Genomic DNA, 22,740 nt, shown 5'->3' with positions numbered 1-22,740 from the left:
CTACTCCCGTAAAGATTTACACCCTCGGAAACCCTATACAGGGTCGCTATGGGTCGGAACCGACTCGACGGCACTTAACAACAACAACAACAAAGCTAATTCTTTAAAAGAGTGCAATGCTCACAGAAGATACGCTTTACTGCTTAAGATACAACTTTTTTTTTGCTTCAAAGAAAACTTTAGGGGATAGTTTTGATTCAAGGTTTACAGTTCACAGGTAATCTCATGGCAGTAGGTTTGGGGGAGCACCCAGCTTCAGTGGCTCCAGAAAGTCAAGATTCCACTGAGGATTTGAAATTCTGTCAAAGAGTTACTGTAATGATTAAAACAAGTAATCTTTGTAGTGTCTGGTGCATAAATCTTGGACAAAAGTTGAACCTTACTAGGGGTCACTTTCACCATTTTCTATTGACACTCAAAATAGATAATGAGGCAGGACAACTTGATTTCTTCCAACCTCAGTTTCCTCATCTATAAAATGGGGCAAAAAGACTACCTAGCTCAGACTTCTGTGAGGATTAAGTCATTTCACACAGGAAAGCCTTTGGGACAGGGTCCAGATGTGGTCAGTGCTCTCAGCCAGTGAGAATAGAACCGCACTGGAGCAGGCGGCAGTGGGAGGACTTGCTCAAGATAGAGTTGCTCCTGTTAAGTGCTGTCGAGTCAGTTCCGACCCATAGTGACCCTGTATAGGATTTCCAAGGAGCAGCTGATGACATTGAACCACTGACCTTACAGTTCAAACCAACTTTGCAGTTCAGCACATTAGTCCACAGCACTACATCAGGACTCCCAAGATAGAGTAAGACATTCAAAATACAAACAAGACAGACAGCCATTGGGCATGCAATTAGATTAGATTCTGGCACCTTTATAACTTAGTTTACCGCCAGCTTGTTTCAGCAGCCCGTAACCGTTGCTTCACTGTTCCCACCAGACCGTTATCTAGTCTTAATTAGCACTGTTCCTGCCATCACTATGGTGGTAAACTGCTTATCTGTAAGCAAGCGTGGGAATTGGAACTCAATAGAATGGAAAGGGCTGGTTCAGAATGGAAGAATTGCATTTTAGCCTTGATGAAAACTGCATTCAGACTGAAAAGATTCTTGTCTCCCTGAGGTCTCTTACCCTCCAGACCTGCCCCTGTCATGAAATTTTCATGAGGGAGAGTGTGCTTAGTAGCCTGTCTTCTCTCCTGACCAGGCAAGCATCTATAGACGCTGCCACATCTGGGACTGTTTACTGTGCTGTTTGAACCATGCCAGCCCTGGCCCTCTGCCCTCAGATGGATTTGGTTACTACTAATAAGTTCTCTCTCTTTCTCCCCTCCTCATGTCCTCCCTACCCAGGGGGACAGAGGTGACCCAGGGCCTGATGGTGAACGTGGTGAGAAAGGCCAGGAGGGGCTGATGGGCGATGATGGGCCCCCAGGGCCCCCTGGAATCACTGGCGTCCGGGTAAGTGTGTGTGTCTGGGTGCCATCGCTTGGGGCTCCTTTTTTTGCTGGTCCAGGGAGCTGGGAGGAGCCTGTACAGCCACTACCTAAGTGATCTCTTGCAGTGGTCCTTCTACCACTGAGAAGTTCCCCAGAGTACTAATCTGACCATGTCTCTCCCTTACCTACCCTCTATGGCTCCCTAGTGCTCTCAGAACAAACTTCACTCTCCTTATCCTGCCTTGTCAGCCCTGCACCAACCTGGTCCCTGCCAGCCTCATTCATTCCAGTCCCACATTGAGCCACACTGAGCTTGTGCACAAACCATGCTCTTACCCCCTGAGCTTTTGCTGTTACCTCCTTCTAAGATACTCTCCCTTCCTCACGTCTCTGTCACCGATTTTGGCCTTCAGCTATCATCACAGACAACAACTTCTCTAGGAAGTGTCCCCTGACCCCAGGCTGGGCCATTGGCTTCAGTGACACCACCCCCAGTGTATAAGTATCATGCACCTTTATGGCCTTAACACCCAAAATCAGTGACTGCCACATAGGAGGGACCAAACCTGTTTATTGGTCAATCTGGGCTTCCATCCTACCAAAAAATCATTTAGTCAGTCCACAAACTCATGACTCACGTCTGCATCCCCGGGCCCCCTGAGGACGATGAAGTGAATCCCACAACATCCCTGCCCTTGAGCGACATAGAACCTGGTCGGGAAAGGATAAGAACTGCCATGTTCGATATATGTAGACCCCCTGCCTGAATGCTTTCCAGAACATTCCCTCTTTGATACACTTTGATGCTGACAGTAAACCTCTGAAGACTCTGAGAATCAGAGAGGTTAAGGGACTTGCCCAGTCTCACACAGGTAAGAAATGTCAGATCTGGGATTTGAACTCCAGCCTGTCTGATTGTATACACATTACTCTTCTAACCCAGGGCTCAGGTTGGGCATCTGGGAGGGAGAAAGTAGGAGCCTGCTAGGGCCTGATTTCAGAGTGCCTCCCAAGCTAGACTGTTGGTTTGGGCCTTGACTTTGAGGTTTGCAAAGTTGAGCAGGCTGTTTGTGACCTGGGAGCAGCACTTTCCTAGTGTGGGGCCAGTTCATTGGAACTGCTTGGGGCCAGTGGATTAGGCAGCCCTGCAGCTAAGCTGCCCAGAGTACAGGCCTACTGGCATTCTACCTGCAGGCCGGGTGTTGAGATCTCGAGCCTCTGCTACCAGCCCATTTCCCTTGAGCTGTGGGTTTCCCTCTTCATCCCCCAAAGGGAGAAACTGGTGTGTCACTGGCCACAGCTGCCCTATGTCCCTCAAGACTTTTTCTGCCTCTTGCCTGTTGAAATGACTAACTCAGGATGGGTCCAAATTAGCTGACAACAAACTGTTATGGGAGAATCATATCTGTTTCCTAAAATAGACCTGAAGTGTTAATCCCCCTTAACAGCTGCAGCAGTAACTAGAGAGACTGCCCTAGGCTTGCAGCAGCAAGGCAGAAATGGTCCAGCGGGAGTCTACAGGAGAGTCTCAGGCCTGAGCCTCCATCAGTAACTTGCTGTTCGACCTTTCACTAGCCTCTTGCTCTCTCTGAGCCTGCTTTGCCTGCATAGTAAGATGAAGGATTTGGAAGGAATGTGCTCAAAGACGCTTTTGAAGTCCGAAGTCTCAGGGGCATTTGTGTGTGTGTGAATTTTTGAGTGTCATGACTGGAATGGGCAGTAACATGTGCCAGAAATAGCCCTGGACTTAGAGTCCAAAAACTGATCCCTAGTCCTGGCTCGAGCACTCACTCTCTGTGTGACCTTGGATGAATCACTGCCCATCTCTGAGTCTTGGATTTTGCGTTTACAAAGGGTAAATGAAGCTCCAGATAGGAAAACACTGTATACAATGCACCAGGAATGTCAGAGATTGTCTCTGTGCATCTGGGTGAGGAAATGAGTGGGAACCTGCAGTGGTGGGTGGTGCCGGTGATGGTGGTATGGGGCAGGGGCAGTGGCAGTGGTGGTGGCAGTAGTGGTGCTGATGGTAGAGATACAGATGGTGATGATGCTGGTGGCAGTGGTGACAGAGTTAAAGTGGGTGTTTTGCCGTCACCTCCAGTTCTCATGTACCAGAAGTGGAAAGTGGTTCGCTGGGGCCAGACTAAATGTGTATCGGGTTGTGGAGTCACTAAGGGGCCAGTGTTTGATTCTTTGGCATTAGGACTGCAGATCAAATATTTCCCATTCTGTGTCCTGGAAGAGTAATAGAGAGCTTAAAAATAGAATGTTATGAGCCACCAGGGCCTTTCCAGAATTGCATGTATATGGAAAGGGCCCAGCAACCACCCTGATTCTTGTGCTACGCCCTTACTCAGGGTTTCCCACAGTGGGAGAGGTCTCAGCTGCAGAGGGCCTGGAGAAGAAGTTGCGCCTGCCCTAGGGGAGAACCAGCTTCCGTCTCCCTGGCCCTGTACTAAATGTTTTGACTTTGACTCATTTCTCTCCTTTACCAGGGATCAGTCATTGTAGTCATTTCAATCCACCATCAGATTTGTTGTTATGATTGTTAAGTGTCGTGCAGTCAGTTCAGACTCATGGTGACCCTGTATAGAGTTTCCAAGGAGTGGCAGCTGATAGGTTTGAACTTCCGACCTTGTGGTTCAAATCGAACTTGCGTTCCAGTACTTATCCTGCATCGCTCCACCGTACTTCATCACCAGACTTATCAGCCCCTTTATCATGATGTCATCATTGCCAGGCCAATCTGGGGCACAGGGAACAGAGCAGAATCTAAGGGCCCATGCCTCACTTCCAGCCTGGCTGGGGAATCCAGGGGTAGCATCTGTTTCTGACTAAGCTTCAATTTCTTTATCTCTGAAATGGGGTCATAATCACTTCCTCCCAACGCTGTTGTAAGAATTGCATGAAATGTCTATGTGGGGTGTAGACACAATATCTGGCCTGTGGTTCAAGGCCAGGAGGATTATTGCATTTTATTACTGAAGAAACCAGAGACCTGGGGATTTTCTAGCCAGGCAGTGTCCAAGAAGAATAGAATACGACAAGAAATGAAGTCCAGATGCATGCCACAACGTGATGAACCTTGAAATCAGCATGCTGAGTGAGATAAATCAATCACACAGTGTATGATCTCACTTTAAGAAATATGCAAATATAGAGAAACCAAAATTTGTAAGTATTAGTGGTTACTAGGAATCATAGAAGGAGCTCTGGTAGTGTAGTAGTTACAAATCGGGCTGCTAATCTCATGGTCAGCAGTTCAAAACTACCAGCTATTCTGCAGGAGAAAGATGAGGCTTTCGGCTTCCGTAAAGATTTACAGCATTGGAAACCCTGTATACGATCCTCGCTATGAGTCAGAACTGACTCCATGGCACATAACAACAACAACAACAAGGGACGGTGGTAGTTGTTGTTAAGTGCCATTGAGCCGATTCCGACTCTTAGCGACTCTGTATAGAGTTTCTTGCTCCTGTGGAGTGACTGGTGGGCTTAAACTTTTGACCTTGTGGTTTACAGTCTAGTGTTTATCCTACAGAGCCACTGTGCTTCCATAGGGCACATTGAGTTTATGTTAATGGTGATGAAATGATTTAGAAAAGGACAGCAAGAATGGTTTACAACTTGAAGAATGTAATCAGTGTCACTGAAATGTCCATGTAGAAATTGTTGAGATAGCTTTATTTGGCTAAATATACCAAGTATTTTTAACACAAAACAATAAAATAGAATACTGGCCACTTGTGTCATTTAAACTTTTTCTTGTAACCACATAAAAGTAAAAAGAAACAGATGGAATTCATTTTGATAAGATATTTTAATTAACTCAGTATATCCAAAATATTATCGTTTCAATATGTAATTAATATAAAAAATCATTAATGAGATAATTTATAATCTTTTTAAACTAAATCTTTTGAATTAATTCAGATGTTAAATTATCGCTGAAAATACTCTATCTGTACCTCAGTTTTAAACATTTTCAAAGTTGAAAAAGTAGACGCATATGCTCAAGTTTCTAAACATACTTGAAAATTTTCCAATTAACTGAACTGAGTATCAGTTTTAAATTTTGATTTTGAATTAAATTAAATTCAGTCACTGTAGCCACATTCCACGTGCTCAGTGGCTGCCCATTGGACCATAAAAGGCCAGATCCAAGACTTTCAGATCAGAAGTGGGGAAACTGTGGGGAAAAGAGAAGGAGAGGGGCGTGTCCAGGTCATCTGAGAGTAGCAGGATGCAGGCAGTCTGTGATTGGGCCCTTCCAGGGTCTGCGGCATCCTGGTCGTTCCCTTTGGTTTAGAGTTGTCTCCAGTTTTTTCTATGTTGTGCCTTTTGAGCAGACTTTCTCCTTGTGTTGAATCAGAGCTGCCCCGACACACACACCAGCAATTTCCCCCACTGGCCTTCCCAGTGGTCAGCTGCAGCCATCTGCAGACAGGAATCAGGCCCTCTGGGTGGCCCAGGTGTTCCTTGTTCCTCTAGGACCGCCTCTCCTGCCTCTCCTCCCTCACAGTTAGTCTGTGTCCTTTTAAAGCACTACTCCCCCTCAAGACTGGACCTTCACCTCTTGTTCTACAGCCTAAATCTCAGTTCACACAGCCAGAGGACTGAGACAAACCATTCTTAGTGCTTTCCAGGACTGTAAATCTTCTTCCCAGTTCCCTTTGAGGCTTGGGCCTTGAGGGATTATTCTCTGGGAAGTGTCAAGAAGTCCCTTCCAGACCAGAAAAACTGCCCACTCTACCCCCTCATTCCAGCTCAGATCCAGTGTCAGTTCCCCTACTCTTTCTCCCACCCCTCTACGTTACTCACACAAGCACACTTACACACACTTACACACTTTTGAGTGGTTTCCCTGACCTGGAGACAAAGCCAGATGAGGCCCCAGGCTGAGCAGGTTGAGGATTCCTATTGATGCCCCTATTCATTGATTCCAACTCATAGCGACCCTGTAGGACTGCCCCATAGGTTCTGCAAGGCTGTAACCTTTACAGAAACATACGGCCACATGATTCTCCTGAGGAGTGGCTCTTGGCCTTGAATTGTGGACCTTTCGGTCAGCAGCTGCGTGCTTCTTCTCCCTGAGATAGAGTGTCCCAGGCACACACCACCCACCCAGTGTGAGAATAGGAGAGAGGGTGGCAGACCTTCTCAACACAGTGACTCCAGCATGGGACAGAGGGAACTGAGGAGTCCCTCCTGCCCCAGTTCCCAAGAGGGGGCCTTTCAGTGGGACACCACACTAGGAACTGTGTGAAGGTGGGGGAGAGCCTAGTGCTGTTCCCATTGGAGCGGTCCCCAGACACCTAGCGGTAACCATGCCAACAGCGATAGTACAGTTGTATCTAGCATGCACTCTTGCCAGCACTGTTGTAAGCATGCTGCTGTATTAACAAGTTGAACCCTTAAAGTTCCATGAGGCAAAGTCCGCTCCTGTGCCCATTTCACAGATGAGGACCCTGAGGCACGGGGAAGCAAGATCGCATGTGCACAGTCACAATGATATTGAATGAAATGGCACCCTCACTGCTACATGGAGCTGCCTCCAGTTTTCTCTCCTGACTTTTCTCCCTCCTCTCCCTTCAGGGTCCTGAAGGAAAACCAGGCAAGCAAGGAGAGAAGGGCCGGATAGGAACCAAGGTAACCCCGCCTCCTCACCCACTCCTCCTTGTCCCTTGCTACTTCTGGGGCCTAGTGACCGCCTGTCTTTCCTCCCGTTGCAGGGTGCCAAGGGCTACCAAGGACAGCTGGGTGAGATGGGCACCCCAGGAGACCCTGGACCCCCTGGCACCCCAGGCCCTAAAGGATCTCGGGGCAGTCTGGGACCAACGGTGAGGACCCTCTGGTTGCTATAGGGAGGTGTCCAGCATGGGACAGAGGGAGCTGAGGGCAGAAAGGGAGGTGCCAGGATGTCAGAAGTGCCAGGTTCCCTGTACTGGTTTTGCCCACCCTAGTGGTCAGCTACATACAGCCCTGGGCATTCACATCCCGGCTGCCTCTTCTGGATCATGGACCCCTTTAGGCACCTGCAGGAAGCTGCAGTCCTTCTCCCTGGAACAGTAAGCACAACGCCAAAGATTTCTTGCAATTTGTAGAGGTCTATAGCATTGCGAGGTAATATGCACTGAACTACAAGGTCGTTTTGAACTGAAAGGTGGGTGGTTCAAGCTCACCATTTGCTTCTTGGAAACCCTATACAGGATCACTATGAGTCAGAACTAACTCAGTGGCACTTAATAACAACAACAACATGGGTTCGCTGGAGTCCTGGTGTGATGCTGTAGTATAAGCGCTGGACTGCCAACCACAAGGTTGACAGTTTAAACCCACTAGCAGCTCCTCGGAAACACTATACAAAGTCACTATGATTTGGAACTGACTCAAAGGCACTTAACAACAGCATTCGTCCCCTGGGAAACAGCTCCCGTTGAAGTTAAAGTGCTCAGCTGCTAGTTAACAGGTCGGTGGTTCTAAACCATCAGCCACTCTGCAGGAGAAAGATGTGGCAATCGGCTTCCATAAAGATTTGCAGCCTTGGAAGCCCTATTGGGGAGTACTACTCTGCCATAGGAGCTCTGCTAGGAGAATCAGCTCAAACAAAGCCTTCCGAAGTCCTTGATATACCCTTGTAAGACCCTGGTGAGAGCAGGGGCAGAAGAGGGTGATGGAGCATCTCTGAGCAGCAGGTAGTGTGTACTGGTTTGTGGTAGTGACCCGTTCCTGTGATGTAAATACTCACACCATGGTTGATTTCAAACTGCCACCATGAGGTTGCTGAACGTAGAGTTGGGAGTGATGCTCAGGGGTGCTCTGTTTTGTAGTATCTGTGCCACACAGACAAAAGAGCTGAAATACCCCCAGGAGCTCGGGCAATAGTTAAATGTACTAGCACAATTAGGAAGAGGTGAGTTTGGAGTAAGTGCCTCCTTTGTTTTGGTTCGATTTATATAATTCCAAGTTTTCATCATTTAGCTTTTCGGAGGAGCTCTGTTTTACAACTGACTCACAAAATTCCTGAATATTTAGCAATTAGCTCTCCTGAGCCCCTGGAGCCGGGATTAAGAAGGGCTGGGGAGAGGGCTGCTTCAAGGAGGGAGGCTGGAACTCCAAGGAGTAGGTTCTGAACTGAGTGGGTGTGCCAGGCTGCAGGGCTGGAGCCTGGGGCCAGACTACGCCTAGGTTCCTGCCGGGAGAACCAACGAGGGTCTCCTCTTCTCATAGGGTGCTCCCGGACGGATGGGGCCCCAAGGAGAACCAGGACTGGCTGGTTATGACGTAAGACAATGCTGCCTTAAGGAGCTCTCTCCTCTCCCCCTCCCCGGGAAATGTCCCCACCAACTCCCAGCCCAGGCTTAGCCTTGGGGTCACTGAAGGTGGCACTATCACCTGTCCAGAGAGCACGTGGGCCCATAGACGAGGTGGAGTAGGGTGCATTCACATCCCTGAGTCCTCAGTGGGTGCCGCACACACTGCATGTCCTGTCTCCCCTTGCTTTCTGTAGGAGGGAGGAGGCTTAGCTCATTTTTGCATTGAAGTTCACAGCCCTGCTCAGAGGTGGTTGAGTCAAACCCACTTACAGCTTTGGGGAGATCTGGCCTCAGAGGGCTCTAGGGGACCTAGAGGGGGGTGCACCTAGAGTTCTGGCCATGGTGTGGGCAGTCTGTAGGCACCAGTTCCTTGACCCTGCCCAGAGGACAGCACCTGGCTCTCCTGAGATGTGGCCTTGGCTCTGCTCCAAGGTGGGGCAGGCAGAGCCCCACCAGTCAAGCTGAGTAACCACTAAGGCCTGGCTGAGCCAAACCCACATAGCACGTCTGGGGCCTGCTCAGTGCCACACTGCAGTGCAGGAGAGCCAGGGCCAAGACATGCAGTCGTATTTCCATCTCTGACCCTCTGCCCTTTCATTGTGGCCCCTCCGGAGACCTTAAGACCCCCTTCTAGTTCCCTGACCTGTCACCACCTTAATTTCCTGCAGGGACACAAAGGCATTGTGGGACCCCTTGGACCTCCTGGACCAAAAGGTGAAAAGGTGGGTGTTTGGCTTTGGAAGCTCCCCTGTATCCACAGCCAAGCTCAGTTCTAGGGGAAGCAGGAACAAGCTCCTGGGTACCTGTGCTTGACTCACCCCCTGTTCACAGCCTTCAAGGGCATTGCCACTGCTGCGGTGCTCACCGGAAGGACCTTCAGTGGACGTATGTACTGGGTATTGTCTCTGTGCCTGGCAGTGGTGGACAATAGCAGACACAGTTCTCATCCTCGTGGAGTAATAAACACCAATCATATATGTCCTGTACCAGTTGGCTCTTGTTCATGGCAATTCCATGTGTGTCAGAGTAAAACAATGCTTCATAGGGCTTTCAATGGCTGATATTTTGAAAGTAGATTGAGAGGTCTTTCTTTCTGGATGGCTGGACTCAAACATGCAATCTTTTGATTAGCAGCCAAGCTCATTAACTGTTTACGATACCCAGGGGCACCTATATAATGAGTAGAACTGCGTGAGTGAGTCCGTTACTGCGTGCCTATGAATGAAGTCACTCAGTAAGAGCAGGGAGGGAACATGAGCGGGGTAGGGTTTGGGATGAGTGAGGAACACCATTGAGACCAAGGGGAAGGAATGTCTGTTCCCCACCGTGTGGCTCCAGATTCCACAGAGGAAAGAAACTTCCAGAAGAAGCCTTGTTGGTCATCGAACCCTGACCCATTGTGCAGGAAACACTGGGAGCCAGAAAGGCCAAGCATCATCACCGGATCACACAAGGCAGTGCCTGGGCAGCTCCAGAACCCAAGTCTCTGAATCCCGCTCCCTCTAATTATTTCTTGGAATGCCTCCGAGCAGGCCTGCCCCTGGCCCCCTTTCTCCCCAGCCGCCCTGACTTTTGCTGCGTCAGCTGCCTACTAACTAAATCCCGCTGTCAGTGAATCACCCTGGCCTGGCTTACTGTCCAGCTGGCCCCTTCCTTCTTGGAGAAGAGCAGCGATTCCATCAGAGCAGAGTAGAGTAGCCTGCAGGACAGATCCCACAGGAAGCTGACAGACTTCCAGTCCCTCTTCCAGCCCTTGCTGTCTACCACGACTGGCACGGAATGGGTTAACCCAGACCTGGAAACAAGGAGGAGTCAGTGGACCCTCAAACCTTCGCTCTGACCATCTGCAACTTCAGAAGCAGACCACGTGGCTGAGAATGGGACCCTGACACGCAATCTCTGTCGCAGGATTCCTTGCTCCTTGAGGGCCATATCTGTTCATGTGAGGCCCAGGAGGCCAATGAGTATGGATCACACTCCAGGGTCCTGGCTGTCTCTCCTGCATTTTCAGAGCCCTGGTGTGGCGTTCAAGGATACACAGTGGCCTGCTCTAGAGACACAGAAGGAGCACAGTGGCTCTGTGGGAGAAATACTGACCTGTGAACCACAAGGTTCACACCCACCAGCTGCTGGGTGGGAGAAAGATGAGGCTTTCGGTTCTCACAAAGATTTATAGCCTCAGAACCCAATGCACGGTCAATATGAGTCGGCGCCAACTCAACGGTCCTTAACAATAAGAGATATATAAGAATAATATTCATCATTCATTTTTTAATGTTGTTGTTGTTAAGTGCCATCGAGTTGGTGCTGACTCATAGTGATCCTGTACAGGGTTTCCAAGAAGCAGCTGCTGGGTTTGAACTGCTGACCTTGTGGTTTATAGTCCAGTGTTGACCCTATAGCACCAAAATAGGAGTCCTTTTTAATACTAGGATGAATTCAGTCATTTGACCAACTCTTTAGCCAGGTATCTATTGAGGACTTAGTGTGTTCCAGGCCATTGAACTGGAGAATGATGCTCCAAAGAACACAGAAATAAAATGATTACACAAATGCATAGCCACCCGCGAGCTGTGGAAGGTGTTGGGAAGGAGAGAGCCACTTCTGGAGGGAGGCCCACCACAAGGCAGTGACTGTGTGCAAATGTCCTTCCCTAGATTGATTTCCTCCTGGAATCTTCACCGTAGGCCAGGTGGGGGAAACCAGCATCCACTCTGCTTAGGGGTTAGTTCAGGATCAGTGGTGGGAGGGGGCAGGGGCAGGACGCAGACTTCTTTCTGTCTGTGCGATGCTGGTTCATCACCCAGCAGCTAGACGGATTAGGAAATGGGCTTAGACTAGAGAGAGAATTGAGGAGTTTTACCAGCATTCTGGTGCTAAAAACATGCATCCCCAAACTACAGCCATCTGATCAGTGGTGATGCCTTGGGGAAGAGAGTCTGGGTAACTAGTTTGGGGCCCATATCACCCCTTGTTCTTGTGTGGCTTTGGCCTCTTCTTTCCTTGAGTCTCAGTTTCCCCATCTTTAAAATGGGGACAGTCCTAGCAGAATAGGATTGCTGTAACAATTCTATGAAGCAGTGTATGAGACATAACTCACAAAGTGCTTGGTGCATAGAGCACATTAGATAAATGTGGGCCCCAGCTCCCCTAAACTCCCCAGTCCAGCTGCCTCCATAGCAGAGCCAAACCCTGGGCCAAGGGACCAAAGAGAGTGGGCCCAAGTGGAGAGGAGAGGGCCAGCCCCTTGTGTATAACTGGTTCCAGGCTTTGGGCCAGTTGCCACCCACCTTCAGTCTCTGCCCACGGGAGCCACAGAGGCCCAAGGCCAAGGCCTGCAGCCCACCAGCCCACCAACCCAGGACTGCGTCATACCTGGGACATGCTTCAGCCTGGAGACAGTACTCCCTGCCCTCAGGCCTCCCCTCCATCCCTGCAGACAAGGGGACTCGGGACCCTGACTTGAGCTTCAGGGAAGGTCACACCAATTCTCCCGACTGGAGGAGTCTGAGTTCTGAAGTCCTGCTTCACCCCTTCCTTAGAGCGGGGAGTAGACAGCTGACCCCTGGCCTCTGCGAGTGGACCAGGCCCTCGGATGGCCTGCAGTAGCACCAGAATCTCGGTTCTGTCCTCACCCATGACCACATCATCACTGGTATTTTTGTTATCAACAGCAACACTTTCAGTGATCTTTGGCTGAGCCCTTTGCTCAGAGGCAGAATTTTGGCTTCCCCTGTGGGAAACCCAGCTTTGATTTCCAGCCAATACATCTTACATGCAGCCACCACCTGAAGGCTGTGAGTGGAAGCTTGTGTGCTGCCATGAAGCCCAACAGACTAAGATGGGCTAGGAAGAAGCCCCTGTGGATTACAGCGGTTCCGTCTATAATGGATCAGAGGGTAGCACAGGCCAGGCAGTGTTGTATCCCATTGTGCACAGGATTGCTGTGTGTTAAGGACGGACTGAGTCCCTCCTACAAACACAACAGCGTGCTGAGAGTTTGACCTGCCTTTCTTTATCAACTCCATTGCTATGAGACAGGATGGTTACAACTCGCTTTTACAGCTAGGAACCGTTTTGCACAGAAGATTCTGAACTGGCTGAGTACAACATGGGGGAGCTCTGGAGCCTTCCCATCAAGGTGTTGGGGGTTTCATCCTAAAGCTGATTCTCTGTTCACTTCCTCCCAGCAAGGGTCAGAGAAAGTGACTCTAACTCAGAACTGAGCAAATCATATCACTTCTGTGTGCCCATGCCTCATCTGTCAAATGCAGCTTCCTAGGGTTGGTGTGAGGGTTAAATCCTGCCAGGCACCTTGCAGGGGCTGCTATGCCATCCTCTCACACACCCCTCGTGGATTGTCCCTTCTCCCCATCCCCACACCAGCTGAGAAGGCTCAGAGATGGGGGGAGGGCTCCTGGTGGAAGTTCACATAATGCTGCAATCTTTACCAACCTCTCTCCCTCTGACTCAGTGGCTGCACACCCTTTTCCAGCCTGAGGGGCAGCTTAGGTGGTGCCCAGGCAGATGGAGGGCGAAGAGCCCTGCACATTGTTCTGACAATCTTGCTTCTGAGCGCCTGTCTGGTTCAGACATTGTGTAACCCAGACCAGTTCCTTCCCTCTCAGGCTCCCTCTGTCCATCTTCTGATGAAGGCCTAATTGATGAGCATCCGTGTGCTTAGAATTCCCACAGTTCACCAGGAGTGCAGACTTGTCTTAAAACTGCTTCTGTGTCTGCAGGGGGAGCAGGGTGATGATGGCAAGGCTGAGGGGCCCCCTGGACCACCTGGAGATCGGGTAAGCCCCTCCTTGTGTCCCCCTAGACCTGGTCCAAGGTAGAGCTTGGCTACCCACGGTGGGGGAGGGGAGGCAGAGCCACACAGAGGTGTAGCCTAGGCCCAGCCTGCCCTGCACTTGGTGACCCATGGTTTGTTGTTGTCCTTGTTATTCAGGGCCCAGTGGGTGATCGAGGGGACCGTGGAGAAGCGGGTGACCCTGGATACCCTGTAAGTATCACTGTTCTTATCTGTCAGCAAGACAGGGGCACTGTAGAAAGGTGGTTCCTGGGTCCCTAGCCTCAGGAATGGGACATGCTTCATTTAGAAACCAACATATCCCTTCTTTCCATCACTGGTGCTAATGCTGGAAATGCCCCCTCCACACCTCCCAAGAGGACTTGGGTGCTGGCATCCACACTGAAAGGATGGGGAGTGAGAGGGGAGAGCGGGCAGGAGACCAGCTGTGCCTGGTGCCTGCTGATGGGTTCCTTTTGGCATGGTCTTGAGTAGCCCCTTCTCCTTTGAGGGAGGACCTCCGTCGTCCCATGTGTAGCTGGCTGGGAGGCAGAGCATTGAAGGAACAGCAGATCCTGCAGACTCTTTACCTCCTCTTTCCATCACCCATGCTGGCGCTGGGAGGCAGGGTCGTTGTTTCACCCATTTTGCAGATGAGGAAGCTGAGAGTCAGTGAGGGAACATGACACATTGCTAGGAAGAACAAGACTCTCCTGGAATCTTCCTCCAGAAAGGAACTTGCCTGGGCCCCAGCCCCCTCCAAGACAGACCCCTTTACCTGTCTCTCCTTGACTTTCAGGGTCATGAGGGTGTACAAGGCGTCCGTGGAAGACCAGGCCAACAGGGCCGCCCCGTGAGTGGTACTTTCTGTCCCATCCCCTCCTGCCTTGAGGGTGGTGGATCGGGGAATTAAATAACTTGGCCCTTTAAAGCTTAAAGGAGTCTTCTGCAGTAGGCCCTGGTGAGCCTGGTCTGGTTTCTATAGCCCGGCCCTGGGGGCACCCCCAGAGCCTGCATCCCCAAACCCCTCCCCACCCTCCCTCTCCAGGCGGAGACTGGCCACTCTCCCCGGGAGAGTCCTGGGGCTACCTTGCGTCATCTCACCTTGGTTTGCAGGGGCATCCTGGACCCCGGGGGCGGCCGGGACCCAAAGGATCAAAAGGCGAGGAGGTAAGAGGACTGATTGTTCACCTGGGAGTCAGGTTGTGGAAAGGAAAAGACTGGCCCAAGGTCACACAGCAAGTCCAATGCAGGGCTGGGCAGGAGTGAGGAAACCACAGGGAAAATAGTCCATCCTGAGCCTCCCAGGGTGCTTTCTGACTCCATTTCCTATTCACAAACAGCTGGGATGATAAGTCCCCTTTATTGAGGCTCTGGGAGGGGGTCATCTGCCTGAGGTTGGCCTGCTCAGAAGGAGCAGGTGGGCTTTGAAGTCAGGACAGTCAAAATCCAAAGCCCACCTCTCTCCCACCAAAGCACACTGTAGAAGGGGAGCAGAGTCTGAATCAGGCAAGTGAGGGGCTGGAGAGAGGGGGAAATGGTGATGCTTAGGGAGGGAATTGAGCGGCCACGAACAGCCCTCCCCACTCTGGGAGATCAACTTCCAATGCCCAGAGCAGCCTCAGTGGTGTGGGAGCCACTGGGGGACATTGGGACCCACAGCAGGGTCAGTGACAACAACTGGCAGATCCCAAGGCCAGCCCTGCCCCTGGACTTAGAGATTCAGATGCTAAGGCCCAGGAGGTGAAGGAGCAGCTAGTTACACAGGGAACCCTATTTTCACAGTGTCCCTTCCAGAGCCCCTAGAGTGCTGTCCTGCCTTCAGGCAGCCTCCTTCATGTACCTTTTAATTTTTCAGGGACCAAAGGGAAAGCAAGGCAAGGCTGGTGTCCCAGGCAGGAGGGGGATCCAGGTGAGTGACCTGTCGCTGCTTTGCTTCCGCTGGCCTCCCTGCCCTCCCTAGAAGCCCTCACCAGTTTCTTCTGTGTCCCCAGGGCATGCAGGGGCTGCCAGGGCCCCGGGGCGTGGTGGGGAGACAGGGCCCCGAGGGCGTTGCTGGACCAGATGGGCTTCCTGGCAGGGATGGCCTAGCAGGACAGCAGGTGAGTCGGACTCGAGTTATCAGGCAGTAGCTCCGTTTGAGACAGGGCAGAAGGACTACATAGGCCACGGTCCAGGAAGAACACATTTGGAAGCTTGACTTGGATGAGATAGAACCAACATGTTCAGACGCTTCCTAAGAATTGCTGCATCCCTTGGGGTCAGACAGAGCCAGCCCTTCTGACCATCTCTTCTCAATGCCGGCTCCTGGGTCATTCGGTACAACTCCTGCCCAGTGGATAGAACTTCTGGTTTTAAGGTCTTTCCCTGCCCCCTCGCAAATCCACAGCTCATCATATTCCTGACTCAGCCATCCTCATCTGCAGACAGTTCATCCAGGAGTATGACCCCATCTCCTGCTCCAGCCGCCCCCAGGCCACCAGGCTGTGAGCCATTCACTCCTTGGCAATCAATTCCCTGAAACTTGAGAGATACATCCTCTTTGTCCTCTTTCTTTACAGGGGGAACAGGGAGATGATGGGGACCTTGGCCCCATGGGTCCTACTGGGAAGAGAGGAAATCCAGGGGTGGCTGGCTTACCTGGAGCACAGGGACCCCCAGGATTCCAGGTTAGGCACTTTTTAAATCCACATACCTCCTGCACCCCTCCTGCCTTGTACTAACGCTAATAGTACTGATTGTATGGTACTACTGACACTTTGAGAACTCATGTTCCAAGTAAGATCTTTGTGGAAATGAAATCCACATTACTGACCCTTCTCGGGGGGGCATGTCTCCAAACTTGAGCCAAATACAAAAGCTAGTTTATCCAGGTGGTTGTACCTACTGCTCCTCTCCCAGACCTTGAAGTCCTGGGTGGGACAAATGGGCAAGCGCTGCACTACTAGCTGAATGATTGGCAGATTGAACCCAACCATAGACACCTTGAAAGACAGGTCACAACAGCCTTGACAACCTATGGAAAAACGGGGAACCTAGGCAGGAAGCGGGAAGAGTGCCATCACATTGAGGGTAATCCAACCAATGTCACGAAACAAGATGTGTATAAATTGCTGAATGGAAAACCTATTTGCTGTGTAAAAACAAAACAAAAATAAGGAAGGAAAACTTCACGAACAAGTACAGTTCTACTCTGACACACACTGATTTGAAGGCAATTTATTGCAACCACCAAAAGATTGAAAGGAGCTCTCATAGCATAGTGGTTACAAGTCAGGCTGCTAACCTCAAGGTCAGCAGTTCAAACCTACCAGCAGTTCCATGGGAGAAAGCTGAGGCTTTCTGCTCCAGTAAAGAATTACAGCCTAGGAAACCTTGTTTAGGGTATCTTTGAGTCAGAACCGACTCCACAGCACATAACTACCACCACCACCAGATGATTGAAACTGATTGTTTAGTTGTCCTTTAGCGCCCTCTAGTGGACATTTGTAGAACCAGCTGTTGCTCGCCACCGAAATCCTGAGTGTTGTCTTTCAGTAGGGGTGAAGTGCAGCCATGAATCAGTCTAAGCCCAGGGTTAGACACCTAAGCTGCAGGTTAGTTGGAACCCTCTGGGAGGACACCAGGCAGAAGGACAGACAAATTTGGCCCAGGGAGCATTTTAATGGCAAAGAAGGGAGGAAGCTGGAGAGTAGGAGTGTGGAGTTGGAAACAGCCCAGGGTGTTGATGGGGAGGATGGGGAGCAATAAAGGGAGAGACAGCACAGAAGAGTGAAGAGGGAGATGGTATCTTCTTTGTATACAAGGGTAAGAAGAGAGCTCTTCCTCTGCAGGTTTGACCCCCAGGTTCATCTGTTGCCCCCAGCATCCTGTGGAATCATTGGTCCTCCACTGATAGCGTCCCACTCCTTCCTTTAGGACCATCTCCCCCACTTCAACTGGCAAATTTTGTGTGTTTCTTTAAGGGTGAGAATGGGTTACCCGGGCAGCTGGGTCCTCCTGGCAAGCGAGGGACAGAGGGCGGAACGGGGCTTCCTGGAAACCAGGGAGAGCGTGGATCCAAAGGCCAGTCGGTAAGTGAGCCATCAGAGCTACACATGCTCACAAACACTCACACACACACACATACACCTGGCTCTTTTGTGACAATGATGGAGCAACACTTACTCAGGGAAGGAAGAGCTGAGGAAACAGACCCAATGGTCCCTTCAGAATGAGGAGGGTGGATCAGGACCAGAACCCAGTAACCCAGTATATGCTGACTCCCAGCACAGTGCCCTTGCCAGACCATGCTGCCTTCAAGGACTAAATTGAAATTACATTTGTTTTGGAAAAGTAGAAAAAAACTAACAAAACGTAGTTGAGGCAAACAGAATGCAAATAGCAAATGGTGTTAGCACTCAAATGAAAAACCAGAGATTGTCATATGGATGGAAGTGTGTTGTTGGCAGAAACTCCACTCTAATTATACAAACACAAAAAGGCTAAAGTAAGAGTTCGGAAAATAGACACACTATGCTGATGTTCATCAAAAGAAAGACTAGCTATTTCAATACCAGACAAAATAGATTTAAGAGCAATGAATATTTACAGTAATAACGTCTGGTGTGGTGCTATAGTATACGTTCAGGACGGCAAGGTCAGTGTAAACCACAAGGCCGGCAGTTCAAACTCACCAATTGCTCCTTGGAAGCCCTATACTGAGTTGCTATAAGTTGGAACTGACTCGATGGCACTTAACAACAACAATGTTCATTTCATATGAAAGGAGTTTATCTTATCAGTATGGCATAGAAATTCTAACTGTTTATATGCCTAATAATATTGTTGTTGTTAAGAAGCTCTGGTAGCGTAGTGGTTATGAATCGGGCTGTGAACCTTAAGGTCAGCGGTTCGAAACTACCAGCCACTCTGCGGGAGAAAGATGAGGCTTTCTACTCCTGTAAAGATTTACACCCTCGGAAACCCTGTACAGGGTCGCTATGGGTCGGAACTGACTCGACGGCACTTAACAACAACAACAAAAAGTGCTGTTGAGTTGGGTCTGATTCGTAGCAATCCTGTATGGGGTTTCTGGAGAAGAGGCACACAGAATAACTGTCTCATTCTCAGAGGAGCTGGGAGGATGTGGTGAGGTCCTGCAGGTGACGGCTTCTTCCGTCTCCTGCTCACGGTCTTCTAAGGGACAGGTGAGGGCATGGGCAAAGGAGGAAAAACCCTATTTTAGAGAAGGGGAAACAGAGGCTCAGGAAGGGGAAGTGAGTTGTCCCAGGTCTTACAACAAAGAGGAGATGATTCTCACCCGGGGCTGACTGACTCAGGAGCCAGAACTCTGAACTCTGAATGTCCCACATAATGGCAGGTCCTAGGAGCTGCTGGCCCTTCGTCCTAGCCCAGGCCCTCACAACTAATTGCCCCCTTGAAATATGAGAGCCAGGGGCAGAAGAGGAGGCATGCAGGGCCCAGATCATTCACCCCTGAGTCTGAATCTAGCATGCTCCCCAACATCCCATCTGTGCATCTTGGGCACCTTCCTGCCTTCTCTGAGCCTGTGTCGTCATCTGTGACCAGGGACTATTGTGCCTCCCTGGGCCAGTGGACGCAGTGAGGTGCAGTCGATTTAGAACGGTGGGCACCCAGAGACCCTCTACTGATGGGGTTCCTTCACAGAGGCCTGGGCAGTCCTTCGTCTTCTTTCCTGAGTACCTGAGAGGTGGCCTCTGCTTTCACACCTCACCACCCAGGCTGGCGTGCAATCTCCATTGGGAGCTATCCACACTTGCCTGACCACCTTGGGTGGATCATTATCACCTCTGTAAAGTCTGGGATAGGGGAGAAGGCAGACCCAGGGACCCTGTTACTTCTGGACAACCAAATCCTTGTCCCTGTTCTTCCCACAGGGTGACTCTGGAGAGATGGGCTTCCCAGGAATGGCTGGCCTCTTTGGACCCAAGGTACAGACGTCCACTCCTTGTTGGTCCTGTGGGGTTCTACCACCCACCCATTCACTCATCTAGTCATTCAACAAACACTTAACTGCACAATGACAGGGTGGCTGGAACACAGACAGGATCAAGCTTGAACATCCTTGTACCCGCCCCCCTGTTACAGCAGATGTGGGTTCCAAACCCAGTTCAGCACTTTACCTGCTCAGCCTTCAGGCTAGTCATTTAGCCTCTCCAAACCTCAGTTTCCTCACCTATAAAATGGGGATGATAAGGGTGGAGACTAAGTAAAACCACTGACATAGAGCACATAGCACCAGCTGGTATGTGGGTACCTACTCAGTAGTCACAACTGTGGGGGTCTATCAGGTAAGACCTCTCCTGCTGGAGGGGTGGGGTTGCTGTTGGGGTCCTTGCCCACTGGCCCCCCAGGCACAGACAAACCCTCCTCTGACTCCCACAGGGGCCCCCTGGAGACATTGGCTTCAAAGGCATCCAGGGTCCTCGGGGTCCGCCTGGCTTGATGGTGAGTTCCCCTCTCCCCACAGGGTCAGTCACGGGAGACCCAAGGCTGGCTCAATCCTCCTCCTCATTCCTCTGCCCACGGCTCCATTTCCCCTCCCCTGCACCTGTGCCCTCTCCTGCTCTTGTGGGCTGCCCCCAGGCTGGCACTGCCATGCCCTGGGGCCCTCGGGCTGTCCCCACCCTTCCCTCTCAGAGGACTCTATTCCCACAAGCCTCTCTCTCCTCTAGGGAAAGAAAGGAATCATCGGGCCCCTTGGGGTCCTGGGACCTTCTGGAATCCCGGTATGTGCAGGGGTTGTGCAGGAAGGTTTCTGGGTCCCTTTACCTTATCGGCTCCAGATTGTCTCTGTGACCCAGAGCCAGTCTGAGCCTCAGTTTCCCTCTGTAAGCCCTTTCTCACTGGGTCATGGTTTGTTCCAGGGCCCAAAAGGTGACAGAGGCAGCCGAGGGGACTCGGTGAGTGGACGCTGTTGGGGGTGAGAAAGGGACGGGCTCTCGGGGATGGGGCAGGTCCCCTAACTCATTCCCCTGCTTTTGTCTCCCTTCAGGGATTACCAGGCCCACAGGTGAGTGGACCTGGGGTGTGGAGGCAGGCAGGGCACTTTGGGCTCTCCTCCTGATGGCAACAATTCATTCCCTCTCTGGACCTCAGTCTTCCTGTCTGTACTGGGGAACTATTGTCTCTGGGTCTTAGCTCTGCTAGAGGAGGGTCTGGGGTATGGATGGAAGATTGAAGTCCTCTGCCGCTGAGCCTCACTGTTCATCTCTCTCCTTCCAGGGTCCTCCCGGCCCAAGAGGGCGGCCTGGTCCACCGGTAGGTAACTGAGGGTTCAGTGTATCTGGGACGCTCAGGGGCAGACCTGGGTTCCTTTGAATGAGACTAAAGACTGTGGGCAGACACTTGCCTTTGTCCTAAACTTCACATGCTTCTTGTGGCCCACAGGCCTCTAGGAAAGTGGGATCAGCCCTGGAGGGGAATGTCAAATCCTCTCGTGCCCACTAGCCCCCTCCAGTCTCCTGGGAGCCTATCCTCTGGTGTCCAGGACCCATCAAACATACTGACCCACCCTCTTCTTTTGCAGGGTCCTCCAGGGAGCCCTCTTCAGTTTGTAAGTTGGAGAACATTGTCCTTTGCTCACCCAGGTGGGGTAGGGCTGGGGTATGCTATGGCCAGATGGCTAGAACCCTAAGCTGGAGCCAGGCAGGCTCCATCTCTGCAACCCTGGGCTCTGATGCAGTACGGTGAGGCAGGACGCCTGGGTTGTAGCCTGGACATACCCCTAACCATGGACCCAAGAAGATGAACCAACTCTGGGCTCCTGAGTCCTATCTTCACACTATGTCAGGCAGATCCTGAGAGTTCTGTCTCAGATTCTTTAAGTTCAAAGAGGGTCAAGCAAGGGGCCTACCTCCCTGGCATATGCTGCAGCCCTGTACCAGAGCAGGAACCCTCCAAGCCCAGTGACGACTCCCACAGGTCACCCCTGCACTGGTGAATTGACTGACAGCATCCCAAGGAAAAGACCAAGAAAGCAGGAACCCCTGGGCCTGGCTGAGGTTCCCTCTGACCCTCTGCTCTTCTCTCCTCTCCGCTTCTCTCTGTCCCCTTCATACCGTCCACCAAAGCAGACTGACAGCCTGGGCTTCTCCCCAGCTTTCCCCAGTCCTTCTCAAATAAGAGCTCCTGGAAAAACTCTTTCCTCCTAAAAAATACAAGAGTAGAGGTTGTTAAGGGTTTTTGCATAGTAACTCATATTTGCTAAGTGCTTGCTTCTTAGATGCCAGACACTCGTAGAAGTAAGTGTTCCTTGTGTATTAACTCGTTCATTCCTCTCAACAACTCTGTGCACGATAGTTTTATTATCATGCCCACTTTAAAGATGAGAAGACTGAGACACGGGGAGGTTAAACAACTTGTCCCAGATTACTACTTGTTCTGTAGTTACTAAGTGTCAGGCCTGGGCAGTGACCCTGAGTTCTTCTGGAGTCTGGCTCTGGAACCCCCAGTCCTGTTAGAGCAGGGGTGTGAAAACGTTTTTCTGCTAAAGGCCATTCAGATATTTATAACACCATTTAATATAAATGTATGCTGCTATGCAAAAAAAACTCCTTGTTGTTATGTGCTGTGGAGTTGGTTGTGACTTATAGCGACCCTGTACAGGATTTCTGAAGTTGTAAATCTTTACGGGAGCAGAAAGCCTCATCTTTCTCCCACGGAACAGCTGGTAGTTTCGAACTGCTGACCTGGCGGTTCGCAGTCCAATTCGTAACGACTATGCTACCAGATAGTCCCTCCTGCAGTTGCCTTGGCAGGCCCAGACCTAATGATTTTGCAGCCTAATGCGGCCCACGGACAGGTTCCCCACCCCTGTGTTAGACTGTGTTCATGATGAAACACAGACTGTTGATATGCGTCTGCTAAGCCCAGTACTGGGCTGGAGGTGCACCTGTATGTTGTTGTTGTTGTTAAGTACCGTGAAGTTGGTTCCGACTCATAGTGACCCTGCACAGGGTTTCTGAGGCTGTAAATCTTTATGGGAGCAAAAAGCCTCATCTTTCTCCCACAGAACGGCTGGTAGTTTCAAACCACCAACCTTGAGGTTAACAATCCGATTCATAACCACTACGCTACGAGAGCTCCTTCACCAGTAATTAGACAACTACAATACAAGACAAGGGATTTGGTCTTTGTGGGGAGACGTGGACCCTGTGGATACACAG

At 50.8% G+C, this 22,740-nt stretch overlaps 1 protein-coding gene across 1 annotated transcript in view; it reads left to right on the top strand.

Annotated features, from left to right (window-relative positions):
• Positions 1 to 22,740, top strand: part of COL27A1 (collagen, type XXVII, alpha 1) — a 152,514-nt gene that overhangs the window by 122,714 nt on the left and 7,060 nt on the right. Inside the window, exons 37-56 of the mRNA XM_006865693.1 lie at positions 1,350 to 1,457; positions 7,034 to 7,087; positions 7,171 to 7,278; positions 8,669 to 8,722; positions 9,423 to 9,476; positions 13,497 to 13,553; positions 13,709 to 13,762; positions 14,349 to 14,402; positions 14,666 to 14,719; positions 15,408 to 15,461; positions 15,544 to 15,651; positions 16,111 to 16,218; positions 17,515 to 17,622; positions 19,450 to 19,503; positions 19,958 to 20,020; positions 20,248 to 20,301; positions 20,440 to 20,475; positions 20,568 to 20,585; positions 20,798 to 20,833; positions 21,102 to 21,128. Coding sequence (XP_006865755.1) covers positions 1,350 to 1,457; positions 7,034 to 7,087; positions 7,171 to 7,278; positions 8,669 to 8,722; positions 9,423 to 9,476; positions 13,497 to 13,553; positions 13,709 to 13,762; positions 14,349 to 14,402; positions 14,666 to 14,719; positions 15,408 to 15,461; positions 15,544 to 15,651; positions 16,111 to 16,218; positions 17,515 to 17,622; positions 19,450 to 19,503; positions 19,958 to 20,020; positions 20,248 to 20,301; positions 20,440 to 20,475; positions 20,568 to 20,585; positions 20,798 to 20,833; positions 21,102 to 21,128 — 1,263 coding nt within the window. The remainder of the gene's footprint in view (positions 1 to 1,349; positions 1,458 to 7,033; positions 7,088 to 7,170; positions 7,279 to 8,668; positions 8,723 to 9,422; positions 9,477 to 13,496; positions 13,554 to 13,708; positions 13,763 to 14,348; positions 14,403 to 14,665; positions 14,720 to 15,407; positions 15,462 to 15,543; positions 15,652 to 16,110; positions 16,219 to 17,514; positions 17,623 to 19,449; positions 19,504 to 19,957; positions 20,021 to 20,247; positions 20,302 to 20,439; positions 20,476 to 20,567; positions 20,586 to 20,797; positions 20,834 to 21,101; positions 21,129 to 22,740) is intronic.

The sequence above is a fragment of the Chrysochloris asiatica genome, unplaced genomic scaffold (assembly GCF_000296735.1).
Source record: "Chrysochloris asiatica unplaced genomic scaffold, ChrAsi1.0 scaffold00081, whole genome shotgun sequence".
Taxonomy (NCBI): domain Eukaryota; kingdom Metazoa; phylum Chordata; class Mammalia; order Afrosoricida; family Chrysochloridae; genus Chrysochloris; species Chrysochloris asiatica.
The sequence above is the reverse complement of the archived record's forward strand: the minus strand, read 5'-3'. Positions and strand labels throughout refer to the sequence as shown.